General features: G+C 47.8%; 1 protein-coding gene across 3 annotated transcripts in view; it reads right to left on the bottom strand.

Moving 5' to 3' along the window:
* The window catches only part of LOC138319446 (synaptotagmin-14-like), a 165,674-nt gene that overhangs the window by 8,571 nt on the left and 141,986 nt on the right, over positions 1-15,117 (bottom strand). For all 3 annotated transcript variants that reach the window (XM_069262602.1, XM_069262603.1, XM_069262601.1), the window contains one exon: positions 10,869-11,197. In XM_069262602.1, the coding sequence (XP_069118703.1) occupies positions 10,869-11,197 (329 nt within the window). The remainder of the gene's footprint in view (positions 1-10,868; positions 11,198-15,117) is intronic.

Below are 15,117 nucleotides of genomic sequence, written 5' to 3'. Positions count from 1 at the left end.
TATACCTCCTAGCCATCCCTCCATCCCTATTCCCAGTGTCCTACCACTACACTACACTCATACCTCCTTGGCACATCATCCCTCTATCCCATCATCCCTATTTCCCAGTGTCTTACCACTACACCACCATACCTCTAGCCATCCCTCCATCCCTATCCCATCCCAGTGTCCTACCACTACACCACCATACCTCCTAGCCATCCCTCCATCCCTATCCCAGTGTCCTACCACTACACCACCATACCTCCTAGCCATCCCTCCATCCCTATCCCTGCATCCCTATCCCAGTGTCTTACCACTACATCACCATACCTCCTAGCCATCCCTCCATCCCTATCCCAGTGTCCTACCACTACACCACCATACCTCCTAGCCATCCCTCCATCCCTATCCCAGTGTCCCCTACCACTACACCACTATACCTCCTAGCCTCATCCCTCCATCCCATCCCAGTGTCCCTACCCACTTACACCACCAATACCTCCTAGCCATCCCTCCATCCCTTATCCCAGTGTCCTACCACTACACCACCATACCTCCTAGCCATCCCTCCATCCCTATCCCAGTGTCCTACCACTACACCACCATACCTCCTACATAAAACCATTCCTAGACCATCCCTCCCAATCCCCTATCCCAGTGTCCTACCACTACAACCACTATACCTCCTAGCCCATCCCCTCCATCCCTATCCCAGTGTCCTACCACTACACCACCATACCTCCTAGATCAATCCCACCTCACCTATCCCCATGTCCTACCCCACTCCATCCCTATCCCTCCAGTGTCCTACCAGTCCTAATCACCCTGACCAGTGTCCCTCCCACTAACCTCCTAGCCATCCCTCCATCCCGTATCCCAGTTGTCTTACCACTACACCAATCACTAATTCATGACCTCCTTAAAACCCTATCCCTCCATGTCCCCTAGCCACAACAACCCCTCCTACCATCCCCCCATCCTTTATCACAGTGTCCTACCACTTACACCACCATTCCTCCTAGCCACCCCTCCAATTCCCCTATCCAGTGATCCCTACCAAACTACACCACCATACCTCCTAGCAATCCCTCCATCCTCTATCCCAGTGTCCCTACCAACTACAACCACTATACCTCCTAGCCATCCCCTCCATCCCTATCCCAGTGTCCTACCACTACACCACCACATACCTCCTAGCCATCCCTCCATCCCTATCCCAGTGTCCTACCACTACACCACCATACCTCCTATGCTCCTCCATCCCAATCCCAGTATCCTACCACTACATCCACTATACCTCCTAGTCACCCCTCCATCCCCTATCCACAGTGGTCCTACCACTACAACACACTATTACTTCATAGCCATCCCTCCATCCCTTTATCCCAGTGTTCCTACCACTACACCACCATACCTACTAGCCCTATCCCTCCATCCCTATCCCAGTGTTACCTACCTCACACACCACCATACCTCCTAGCCATCCCTCCATCCTATTCCCAGTGTCCTACCGACATACACCTCTATTACCTATAGCTAGCCATCCACTCCATCCCTATTCCCAGTGTCCTATAACTACCACCACTATACCTCCTTGCCATCCTCCATCCATCCTATCCCAGTATCTACCCCCAACTACACCACATACCTCACTAGCCATCCACTCCATCCCTATCCATAGTGTCCGACATCTTCACACCTCCCATATCCCTCCTAGCATCCTACATCCCTAATCCCCTGTGTACCCACCACTTCACCATCACTTATCCCCTAGCCATACCACTCCTACCCATCCGCGTCCCTTATCCAGTGTTCCTGACCAATACACCCACCATTCCTCAATAGTCACGGACCCTCATCCCTCCTAGCCAGTGTCCTACCATCTACACCACACATACCTCCTAGCCATCCCTCCATCCGGTATCCCTGTGTCTACCACCGTACACCACCATACCTCATAGCCATCCCTCCATCCCTATCCCAGTGTCCTACCACTACACCACCTTTCCTCTCTAGTCATCCCTTCCATCCTTTCCCTGTCTCCTACCACTACACTACACTATACCTCCTAGCCATCCCTCCATCCCTATCCTAGTGTCCTACCACTACACCACCATACCTCCTAGCCATCCCGTCCATCCCTATCCCTCAGTGTCCTACCACCTACACCACCTATCTCCTCCTAGCCATCCCTCTCATCCTGTTCCCAGTGTTCCCTACCACTACATTTTCCTCCTAGTCATCCCCGCCATCCCTATCGATTGTGTTCCTACCACTTTCTCCACCCAGACCTCCTAGTCATCCTCCCATCCCTATCCCAGTGTCCTACCACTACGACCACTATAACCTCCTAGCCATCCCTCCTTCCCTTTCCCAGTGTTCCCTACCACTACCACCACTATACCTCCTAGTCATCCCTCATCCCTATCCCAGTGTCCTCCTTGCCACTGACACCACCATACCTCCTAGTCTCCCTCCCATCCCTTTCCACTGTGTCCTTACTCTCTACACCACCATACCTCCTAGTCATCACCTCCATCCTTTATCCCAGTGTGTCTATTACCTACATCACCATTCCTCCTAGTCAATCCCCCCTCCATCCCTTATCCCGGTGTCCTACCACTACGACACCACTATTACCTCACTAGCCATCCCTCAATCCCTATCCAAGTATACTTTACCACTTACACCCCTATTCCTCCTTAGTAATCCCTACCATCCTTATCCCACCTAGTGTCACTACCAATACTACCACTTACCTCCTAGTCTATCCTCCATCACTATCCTAGTGTCCTACCACCTCCCACTATACCTACTAGCCATCCTCCATCCTTATCCCAGTAACTATCAGCTACATCACCATACCTCACTAGCCATCCCTTCATCCCTATCCCCAGTGTCCTACCACTACACCACCATACTCCTAGCCACCCCTCCATCCCCTATCCCAGTGTCCTACCACTACACCACCATACCTACCTAGCCACAACCTCCATCCTTATCCCAGTGTCTCTACCACCTACCACACCCGATACCTCGCTAGCCATCCTCCATCCTTATTCCCAGTGTCCTACCACTTCCACCATCATACCCTCCTAGCCATCCCTCCATCCATATCCCCAGGATCCTACAACTACACACCCAGAACCTGCTAGCCATAGCTCCTCTCATCCCTGTCCCAGTGTCTACCCTACACAAAACATCCCTACTACCAGTGTCTACATCCTACTAGTGACCAACCTCCTACCTCCTAGCCATCCCTACTGGCCTATCCCTCCATCCCTATCCCAGTGTCTTACCACTACAATCACCTATACCTCCTAGCCATCCCTCCATCCCTACTCCCAGTGTCCTAGCCACTTACACCACCATAACTCTAGCCATCCATTATTCCCTATCCCCAGTTGTCCTACCACTATCCCACCTTACCTCCTAGCCATCCCTACCTATCCCTCATATATACCTCCTCGTCATCACTCTCATCCTTATCCCAGTGTCCACCTACACTCTACACCACTATAACTACTAGCCCTATCCTACCAACCCTATCCTACGTGTCCCCGTACCCACTACACCACCATACCTTCCTAGCCATCCCCTCCATCACTTATCCCAGTGTCCTACCACTACACCACTATACCTCCTAGCCCATTAACTCCATCCCTATTCCCTAGTCTTTAGTGTCCTACCACTACAACAACGACCCTATTACCTCCTCATTCCATCTCCTCCCATCCCTTTATTAGCCAAGTGTCTCATACCACTACACCACTACACCATCCCTCCTAGCACATTCACCTCCACTACAACTCCCCTTTGCCCAGTGTTATCCTACCCAACTACTCCCAACCTTTCATATCCCTAGTAATCCCCTCAAACACTATACCCAGTCCATTCCTACCCACTCCGATGCCCCCATACCTCACCTGGAGACCATCCCTCGACTCACTTATCCACAGTGTTCTACAACTTACACCCACCCTACCTCCTAGCCATACCCTCCACCCCTATCCCAGTGTTCTTATAATCTACATAACCTATAACTCTAGCCGCATCCCTCCATCCTTTCCCAGTGTCCTACCACCTACACCCACCATACACTCCTAGCCATCCCTCCATCCCTATCCCAGTGTCCTAACAACACTACACTACACATACCTTAGCCATCCTCCATCCCTTTCCAGTTGTCATACCACTTACACCTACCATACCCTCCATAGCCATCCCTATCCATCACCTATACTCAGTATCCTACTAACTCTTCACCTCCCCATACCTACTTGCACGCCTCATCCTATCAGTGTCCTACCACTACACCACCATACCTCCTAGCCATCCTCCATCCCTATCCAGTATCCTATACCACTACACCCCATACCCCCCCCCCCCCCCCCCCAGTGTCACCCCCCCCCCCCCTCACTAGTCATCCCCCATCCCAATCCCAGTGTCCTACATACAACAACCATAAACTACTAGTCATCCCTCCTTCCTATCCTAGTGTCCTACACACTAACTACCATACTCCTAGCCATCCCTTCCATCCTTTTCCCAGTGTCCTACCACTAAACCACCATCTACACCACCCATACCTCCTAGACTTCCCTCCATCCCTATTCCCATGTGTCCTACCAATACACACATACCTACTAGCCACCCTCTCCATCCCTATCCCAGTGTACTACCACTACACACATACCCCTAGCCATCCTCCATCCCTATCCCTGTGTCCTACCACTATACCTCCTAGCCATCCCTCCATCACTTATCCGAGTGTCCTACCACTACACCACCATACCTCCTAGCCATCCCTCCATCCCTATCCCAGTGTCTATACCACGTACACCACTATACCCTCCTAGCCATCCTCCATCCCATCCAGTGTCCTACCTACTAAACCACTATACCTCTAGCCATCCCTCCAATCCCTATCCCAGTGTCCTACACTACTACTATACCTCCCTAGCCATCCCTCCATCCCTATACGAGTGTGCCTACCACTACACCATCTACCTCCTAGCACATCCCTCCATCCCTTATCCCAGTGTCTATACCACTACATCACACCTATAGCCATCCTCATACTATCCCCAGTGTCTACCACTACACCACTATGCCCCTACTAGCCCATCCCTCCATCCCTATCCCAGTGTCCTACCACTACACCACTATACCTCCTAGCCATCCCTCCATCCCTATTATCCCAGTGTCCTATCCACCTACCCATCATAACCTCCAAGGCCATCCCTCCCATCACTATCCCACAGTGTCCTTACCACTACATCATCCATAACCTCCTAGCCATCCCTCCAATCCCATATCCCAGTGTCCTACCACTACACCACCATACCTCCTAGCCATCCCTCCATCCCTATCCCAGTGTCCTACCACTACACACCATACCTCCTAGCCATCCCCTCCATCCCTATCCCAGTGTCCTACCACTACACCACCATACCTCCTAGCCATCCCTCCATCCCTATCCCAGTGTCCTACACTACACCACCATACCTCCTAGCCATCCCTCCATCCCTATCCCAGTGTCCTACCACTACACCACCATACCTCCTAGCCATCCCTCCATCCCTATCCCAGTGTCCTACCACTACACCACTATACCTCCTAGCCATCCCTCCATCCCTATCCCCTAGTGTCCTACCACTACACCACCATACCTCCTAGCCATCCCTCCATCCCTATCCCAGTGTCCTACCACTACACCACCATACCTCCGTAGCCATCCCTCCATCCCTATTATCCCAGTGTCCTACCACTACACCACCATACCTCTAGCCATCCCTCCATCCCTATCCCAGTGTCCTACCACTACACCACTTATACCTCCTAGCCATCCCTCCATCCTCTATCCATGATGTCCTACCACTACACCACTATACCTCCTAGCCATCCTCCACCCTACCTACACACACACCCATACCTCCTAGCCATCCCTCCATCCCTATCCCAGTGTCCTACCACTACACCCACCATACCTCCTAGCCATCCCTCCATCCCTATCCCAGTGTCCTACCACTACACACCATATACCTCCCTAGCCATCCCTCCATCCCTATCCCAGTGTCCTACCACTACACCACCATACCGACCTAGCCATCCCCTCCATCCCTATCCCAGTTGTCCCTACCACTACACCACTTTACCTCCTAGCATCCCTCCATCCCTATCCCAGTGTCTACCACTACACCACCCATACCTCCTAGCCATCCCTCCATCCCTATCCCAGTGTCCTACCACTACACCACCATACCTCCTAGTCATCCCTCCATCCCTATCCCAGTGTCCTACCACTACACCACCATACCTCCTAGTCATCCCTCCATCCCTATCCCAGTGTCCTACCACTACACCACTATACCTCCTAGCCATCCCTCCATCCCTATCCCAGTGTCCTACACCACTATACCTCCTAGCCATCCCTCCATCCCTATCCCAGTGTCCTACCACTACACCACCATACCTCCTAGTCATCCCTCCATCCCTATCCCAGTGTCCTACCACTACACCACCATACCTCCTAGTCATCCCTCCATCCCTATCCCAGTGTCCTACCCACTACACCACTATACCTCCTAGTCATCCCTCCATCCTTATCCCAGTGTCCTACCACTACACCACCATACCTCCTAGTCATCCCTCCATCCCTCCTATCCCAGTGTCCTACCACTACTCCACCCATACCTCCTAGTCCATCCCTCCATCCCCTATTTCCCAGTGTCCTACCACTACACACCACCATACCTCCTAGTCATCCCTCCATCCTTTTCCCAGTGTCCTACCACTACACCACCATACCTCCTAGTCATCCCTCCATCCCTATCCCAGTGTCCTACCACTACAACCACTATTACCTCCTAGCCATCCCTCCATCCCTATCCCAGTGTCCTACCCTACTACACCACCATACCTCCTAGTCATCCCTCCATCCCTATCCCAGCCAGTGTCCTACCACTACACCACTATGACCTCCTAGCCATCCCCCTCCATCCTCCTATCCCAGTGTCCTACCACTACACCACCATACACTCCTACCTCCTAGCCATCCCTCCATCCCTATCCCAGTGTCCTACCACTACACCACCATTCCTCCTAGTCATCCCTCCATCCCTATCCCAGTGTCCTAACCACTACACCACCATACCTCCTAGCCATCCCTCCATCCCTATCCCAGTGTCCTACCACTACACCACCCATACCTCCTAGCCATCCCTCCATCCCTATCCCAGTGTCCTACCACTACACCACCATACCTCCTAGCCATCCCTCCATCCCTATCCCAGTGTCCTACCACTACACCACCATACCTCCTAGCCATCCCTCCATCCCTATCCCAGTGTCCTACCACTACACCACCCATACCTCCTAGCCATCCCTCCATCCCTATCCCAGTGTCCTACCACTACACCACCATTACCTCCTAGTCATCCCTCCATCCCTATCCCAGTGTCCCATGTGTACCACTACACCACCATACCTCCTAGCCATCCCTCCATCCCTATCCCAGTGTCCTACCACTACACCACCATACCTCCTAGTCATCCCTCCATCCCTTATCCCAGTGTCCTACCACTACCACTACACCACCATACCTCCTAGTCATCCCTCCATACCTCCTTATCCAGTGTCCTACCACATCCCTATACCTCTTGCATCCCTCCATCCCTAGTCCCAGTGTCCTACCACTACACAACCATTACCTCCTAGTCATCCCTCCATCCCCTATCCCAGTGTCCTACCACTACACCACCAGTACCTCCTAGTCATCCCTCCATCCCTATCCCAGTGTCCTACCACTACACCACCATACCTCCTAGTCATCCCTCCAATCCTTATTCCCAGTGTCCTACCACTACACCACCATACCTCCTAGTCATCCCCCCTCCATCCCTATCCCAGTGTCCTACCACTACACCACTATACCTCCTAGCCATCCCTCCATCCCTATCCCAGTGTCCTACCACTACACCACCATACCTCCTAGTCCATCCCCTCCATCCCTATCCCAGTGTCCTACCACTACACCACCATACCTCCTAGTCCATCCCTCCATCCCTATCCCAGTGTCCTACCACTACACCACCATACCTCCTAGTCATCCCTCCATCCTTATCCCAGTGTCCTACCACTACACCACTATACCTCCTAGCCATCCCTCCATCCCTATCCCAGTGTCCTACCACTACACCACCATACCTCCTAGTCATCCCTCCATCCCTATCCCAGTGTCCTACCACTACACCACTATACCTCCTAGTCATCCCTCCATCACTATCCCAGTGTCCTACCACTACACCACTATACCTCCTAGCCATCCCTCCATCCTTATCCCAGTGTCCTACCACTACACCACCATACCTCCTAGCCATCCCTCCATCCCTATCCCAGTGTCCTACCACTACACCACCATACCTCCTAGCCATCCCTCCATCCCTATCCCAGTGTCCTACCACTACACCACCCATACCTCCTAGCCATCCCTCCATCCTTTCCCCAGTGTCCTACCACTACACCACCCATACCTCCTAGTCATCCCTCCATCTCTATCTATCCCAGTGTCCTACCACTACACACCACCATACCTTCCTAGTCATCCCTCCATCCCTATCCCAGTGTCCTACCACTACACTCCCATAAAACCTTCTAGTCATCCAATCCATCCCTATCCCAGTGTCCTAGTCACTACACTAACCATACCTCCCTAGTATCCCTCCATCCCTATCCCAGTCATCCTACACTACACCACATATACCTCCTAGTCATCCCTCCATCCTTATCCCAGTGTCCTACCACTACACCACCATACCTCCTAGTCATCCCTCCATCCCTATCCCAGTGTCCTACCACTACACCACCATACCTCCTAGTCATCCCTCCATCCCTATCCCAGTGTCCTACCACTACACCACCATACCTCCTAGTCATCCCTCCATCCCTATCCCAGTGTCCTACCACTACACCACTATACCTCCTAGCCATCCCTCCATCCCTATCCCAGTGTCCTACCACTACACCACCATACCTCCTAGCCATCCCTCCATCCCTATCCCAGTGTCCTACCACTACACCACCATACCTCCTAGCCATCCCTCCATCCCTATCCCAGTGTCCTACCACTACACCACCATACCTCCTAGTCATCCCTCCATCCCTTTCCCAGTGTCCTACCACTACACCACCATACCTCCTAGTCATCCCTCCATCCCTATCCCAGTGTCCTACCACTACACCACCATACCTCCTAGCCATCCCTCCATCCTTATCCCAGTGTCCTACCACTACACCACCCATACCTCCTAGCCATCCCTCCATCCCTATATCCAGTGTCCTACCACTACACCACCATACCTCCTAGCCATCCCTCCATCCCTATCCCAGTGTCCTACCAACTACATCACCATACCTCCTAGCCATCCCTCCATCCCTATCCAGTGTCCTACCCTACACCACCATACCTCCTAGCCATCCCTCCATCCTTATCCCAGTGTCCTACCACTACACCACCATACCTCCTAGTCATCCCTCCATCCTTATCCCAGTGTCCTACCACTACACCACCATACCTCCTAGCCATCCCTCCATCCCTATCCCAGTGTCCTACCACTACACCACCATACCTCCTAGTCATCCCTCCATCCCTATCCCAGTGTCCTACCACTACACCACCATACCTCCTAGCCATCCCTCCATCCCTATCCCAGTGTCCTACCACTACACCACCATACCTACTAGCCATCCCTCCATCCCTATCCCAGTGTCCTACCACTACACCACCATACCTACTAGCCATCCCTCCATCCCTATCCCAGTGTCCTACCACTACACCACCATACCTCCTAGTCATCCCTCCATCCCTATCCCAGTGTCCTACCACTACACCACTATACCTCCTAGCCATCCCTCCATCCTTATCCCAGTGTCCTACCACTACACCACTATACCTCCTAGCCATCCCTCCATCCCTATCCCAGTGTCCTACCACTACACCACCATACCTCCTAGCCATCCCTCCATCCCTATCCCAGTGTCCTACCACTACACCACTATACCTCCTAGCCATCCCTCCATCCTTATCCCAGTGTCCTACCACTACACCACCATACCTCCTAGCCATCCCTCCATCCCTATCCCAGTGTCCTACCACTACACCACCATACCTCCTAGTCATCCCTCCATCCTTATCCCAGTGTCCTACCACTACACCACTATACCTCCTAGCCATCCCTCCATCCCTATCCCAGTGTCCTACCACTACACCATCATACCTCCTAGCCATCCCTCCAACCCTATCCCAGTGTCCTACCACTACATCACCAAACATTATAATGATAATTTTTTTTATGTAATCTACCTTTAGTAAGACTTTTTAACATCATTACACAATCTATGCTAATTATTTTGATATTACATTGTCCTGGGGTTTATTACTGCCGATCTGATTCCTGGTCTATTCCTAGAATATTGGTATAATCAATAATTATCATGAATTATGACAGGACAATCTGTATAACAGGAGATTGAAGGATTCCCTTGTGGGATCAGCTTATCAAATGTTACAAAATCAATAGTTTGTTGGACAATACCAAACTAATCAGAAAACTACTGATTTTTATAGCATTACTACAAAACAATTCTGGACAAAATGCTTGACCAATCTTGTTTTTGGTCAGGTACATGTTGTAGTTTTCAGCAGAGTAAATAGGAGTCGACTGGTCTGTAGAGATATCTACAGATTACTCTGTGTAGTACAATGTCCATAGTACTACAGTCATTTTAGACATCCGATTTCACGCCAAATTCTTAATAAGCCACATGTATCTATATTTACAGATATTTTCAAATTTTCCAATTTCAATGCATCAAGCATTACTTACATCTGCAGACATTCCTCCTACAAGTGACACTTGCTCACTGCCAGAAGCAGACGGTGAGATTATCTCCCCTTGATAAGCCTGATTGTCAAATGTGAGCTGTGCCTGGGAACCTTTGGGTGACATTGAGACAGTCGAAGCTTCTGGAGATACTGCTCCACTCCCTGCACGACTGCTTCTCTTTCCTCCCTCACTATTGCCCTTAGGGGTCTGTGGAACACTTTCCTCGTCACTGGAGTCCCGTGGGGTCTGAGAAACTTCCTCCATCGAGGAGCCAATGTCAGCCTCGTTCACTAATGCTACTTTGTCTTTAGGAGAAAGGTAGGTCTTCTCTGCAAATCAAAATATTTTAAGAGTTATTTTTGTCTAAATGAACAGAATATTTCAATATATAAGGTTACATATTTTCTGTTGTCAGTTAGGAGGTGGTCAAGGTTACATTTTTTGTGTTGTCAGTTAGGAGGTGGTTTAGATTACATTTTTTCTGTTGTCAGTTAGGAGGTGGTCAAGGTTACATATTTTCTGTTGTCAGTTAGGAGGTGGTCAAGGTTACATTTTTTGTGTTGTCAGTTAGGAGGTGGTTAAGGTTACATTTTTTCTGTTGTCAGTTAGGAGATGGTTAAGGTTACATTTTTTCTGTTGTCAGTTAGGAGGTGGTTAAGGTTACATTTTTTCTGTTGTCAGTTAGGAGATGGTTAAGGTTACATTTTTTCTGTTGTCGGGTCAGTTAGGAGATGGTCAAGGTTACATATTTTCTGTTGTCAGTTAGGAGGTGGTCAAGGTTACATTTTTTGTGTTGTCAGTTAGGAGGTGGTCAAGGTTACATTTTTTTCTGTTGTCAGTTAGGAGGTGGTCAAGGTTACATTTTTTCTGTTGTCAGTTAGGAGGTGGTTAAGGTTACATTTTTTCTGTTGTCAGTTAGGAGGTGGTTAAGGTTACATTTTTTCTGTTGTCAGTTAGGAGGTGGTTAAATTTACACATTTTCTGTTGTCAGCTAGGAGATGGTTAAGGTTACATATTTTCTGTTGTCAGTTAGGAGGTGGTCAAGGTTACATTTTTTTGTGTTGTCAGTTAGGAGGTGGTCAAGGTTACATTTTTTTCTGTTGTCAGTTAGGAGGTGGTCAAGGTTACATTTTTTCTGTTGTCAGTTAGGAGGTGGTTAGGGTTACATATTTTCTGTTGTCAATAAGGAGGTGGTTAAGGTTACATTTTTTGTGTTGTCAGTTAGGAGATGGTTAAGGTTACATTTTTTTCTGTTGTCAGCTAGGAGATGGTTAAGTTTACATTTTTTCTGTTGTCAGTTAGGAGATGGTTAAGGTTACATTTTTTTCTGTTGTCAGCTAGGAGATGGTTAAGGTTACATTTTTCTGTTGTCAGTTAGGAGATGGTTAAGGTTACATTTTTTTCTGTTGTCAGCTAGGAGATGGTTAAGGTTACATTTTTTCTGTTGTCAGGTCATTAGGAGGTGGTTAAGGTTACATTTTTTTCTGTTGTCAGGTCAGTTAGGAGATGGTTAAGGTTACATTTTTTCTGTTGTCAGTTAGGAGGTGGTCAAGGTTACATTTTTTCTGTTGTCAGTTAGGAGGTGGTTAAGGTTACATTTTTTTCTGTTGTCAGTTAGGAGGTGGTCAAGGTTACATTTTTTTCTGTTGTCAGTTAGGAGGTGGTTAGGGTTACATATTTTCTGTTGTCAATAAGGAGGTGGTTAAGGTTACATTTTTTCTGTTGTCAGTTAGGAGGTGGTTAAGGTTACATTTTTTCTGTTGTCAGTTAGGAGATGGTTAAGGTTACATTTTTTCTGTTGTCAGTTAGGAGATGGTTAAGGTTACATTTTTTCTGTTGTCAGTTAGGAGATGGTTAAGGTTACATTTTTTCTGTTGTCAGTTAGGAGATGGTTAGGGTTACATTTTTTGTGTTGTCAGTTAGGAGGTGGTTAAGGTTACATTATTTCTGTTGTCAGGTCATTAGGAGGTGGTTAAGGTTACATTATTTCTGTTGTCAGGTCAGTTAGGAGGTGGTTAAGGTTACATTTTTTCTGTTGTCAGGTCAGTTAGAAGATGGTTAAGTTTACATTTGTTCTGTTGTCAGTTAGGAGATGTTTAAGGTTACATTTTTCTGTTGTCAGTTAGGAGATGGTTAAGGTTACATTATTTCTGTTGTCAGGTCAGTTAGGAGGTGGTTTAAGGTTACATTATTTCTGTTGTCAGGTCAGTTAGGAGGTGGTTAAGGTTACATTTTTTCTGTTGTCAGGTCAGTTAGAAGATGGTTAAGTTTACATTTGTTCTGTTGTCAGTTAGGAGATGTTTAAGGTTACATTTTTCTGTTGTCAGTTAGGAGATGGTTAAGGTTAGATTTTTTCTGTTGTCAGTTAGGAGATGGTTAAGGTTACATTTTTTCTGTTGTCAGTTAGGAGGTGGTAAAGGTTACATTTTTTCTGTTGTCAGTTAGGAGATGGTTAAGGTTACATTATTTCTGTTGTCAGTTAGGAGATGGTTAAGGTTACATTATTTCTGTTGTCAGGTCAGTTAGGAGGTGGTTAAGGTTACATTATTTCTGTTGTCAGGTCAGTTAGGAGGTGGTTAAGGTTACATTTTTTCTGTTGTCAGGTCAGTTAGAAGATGGTTAAGTTTACATTTGTTTCTGTTGTCAGTTAGGAGATGTTTAAGGTTACATTTTTCTGTTGTCAGTTAGGAGATGGTTAAGGTTAGATTTTTTCTGTTGTCAGTTAGGAGATGGTTAAGGTTACATTTTTTCTGTTGTCAGTTAGGAGGTGGTAAAGGTTACATTTTTTCTGTTGTCAGTTAGGAGGTGGTTAAATTTACACATTTTCTGTTGTCAGTTAGGAGGTGGTTAAGTTTACACATTTTCTGTTGTCAGTTAGGAGGTGGTTAAGTTTACCTATTTTCTGTTGTCAGAAGAAGAAGGATTTTAAAGAATTTGTGATATTTTACCTATTGGGCCCCGCCCGTCAGGCACCTGGGAGGCCAGACCCACCATTTAAGTAAAATTAGTTCTCCTTCACCCAAGGAAGCTTCAGACCAAAATAGAACTAAATCCCTTCATTCCTACAGAAGAAGAAGTATTTTAAAGAATTTGCTATATTTCCCCTATTGAGACCCGCCCCTCAGACCCATCGTTTATACAAAATTGGTTCCCCTTCACCCAAGGAAGCTTCAGACCAAATTTGGTGAAAATTCATTCAGCCGTTTATGACTAGAAGAGATTTTTGTGAAAAGTTGACATACAACAGAAGACGGACGCCGCGCCATGACATAAGCTTGCCAGGCCTTCGGGCCAGGTGAGCTAATAATGAAAGAGAAAAGTAAAGTAATTCACAAAGAATAAGAGAGAAGAGGAAAGTAATTCATAAATAACAAGAGATCACAGAGGGATCTTGGCGCCCATTAAAGAATGATCTATGTCTGAAAATGGAAAGAAGGATCTTTTCTCTTCTTTTCAAATTTTACTACATATTACTACATATGAAATTTGAGAAAGATCCTTTGAGTACTTTCTGAGATATATAACATTAACAAACTTCAACTATCAAAATCCAAGAGTGCTACCTGTCGGCCATCTTGTTGACCGATTGGTCAAAAAAAAAGCAATATGCACAACTAATGTCCTGGGGGAACCTACATATTAAAATTGAACCAGATCGCTTCAGCACTTTCTGAGAAATAGCAGTAACAAACTTCAATTATCAAAATCAAAGATGGTGGCCTGTCAGCCATCTTGTTGACTGATTAGTCCCAAAATGCAATATGCACAACTAGGGCCCTAGGGGAAGCTACATGTAAAATTTGAGAGAGATCCCTTCAGTACTTTCTGAGAAATAGAGGTAACAATTTTTAACTATCAAAATCCAATATGGCGGCCTGGCAGCCATCTTGTTGATCGATTGGTCCCAAAATGCAATATTCACAACTAGGGCCCTAGGGGAAGCTACATATAAAATTTGAGAAAAATACCTTCAGCCCTCTCCGAGACATAGCGGTAACAAGAAATGTTACCGGACGGAAGGACGGACGGAAGGAGGACGGACCACCGACGAAAAGCGATTTGAATAAGAGAGAAGAGGTAAAGTAATTCACAAAGAATGAGAGAGAAGAGGAAAGTAATTCACAAAGAATGAGAGAGAAGAGAAAGTAATTCACAAAGAATGAGAGAGAAGAGAAAAGTAATTCACAAAGAATGAGAGAGAAGAGAAAAGTAATTCACAAAGAATGAGAAAGATGAGAAAGTAATTCAC

Source organism: Argopecten irradians, chromosome 3, assembly GCF_041381155.1.
Source record: "Argopecten irradians isolate NY chromosome 3, Ai_NY, whole genome shotgun sequence".
Classification (NCBI taxonomy): Eukaryota; Metazoa; Mollusca; class Bivalvia; order Pectinida; family Pectinidae; genus Argopecten; species Argopecten irradians.
This window is presented reverse-complemented; position numbering and strand designations above follow the sequence as displayed.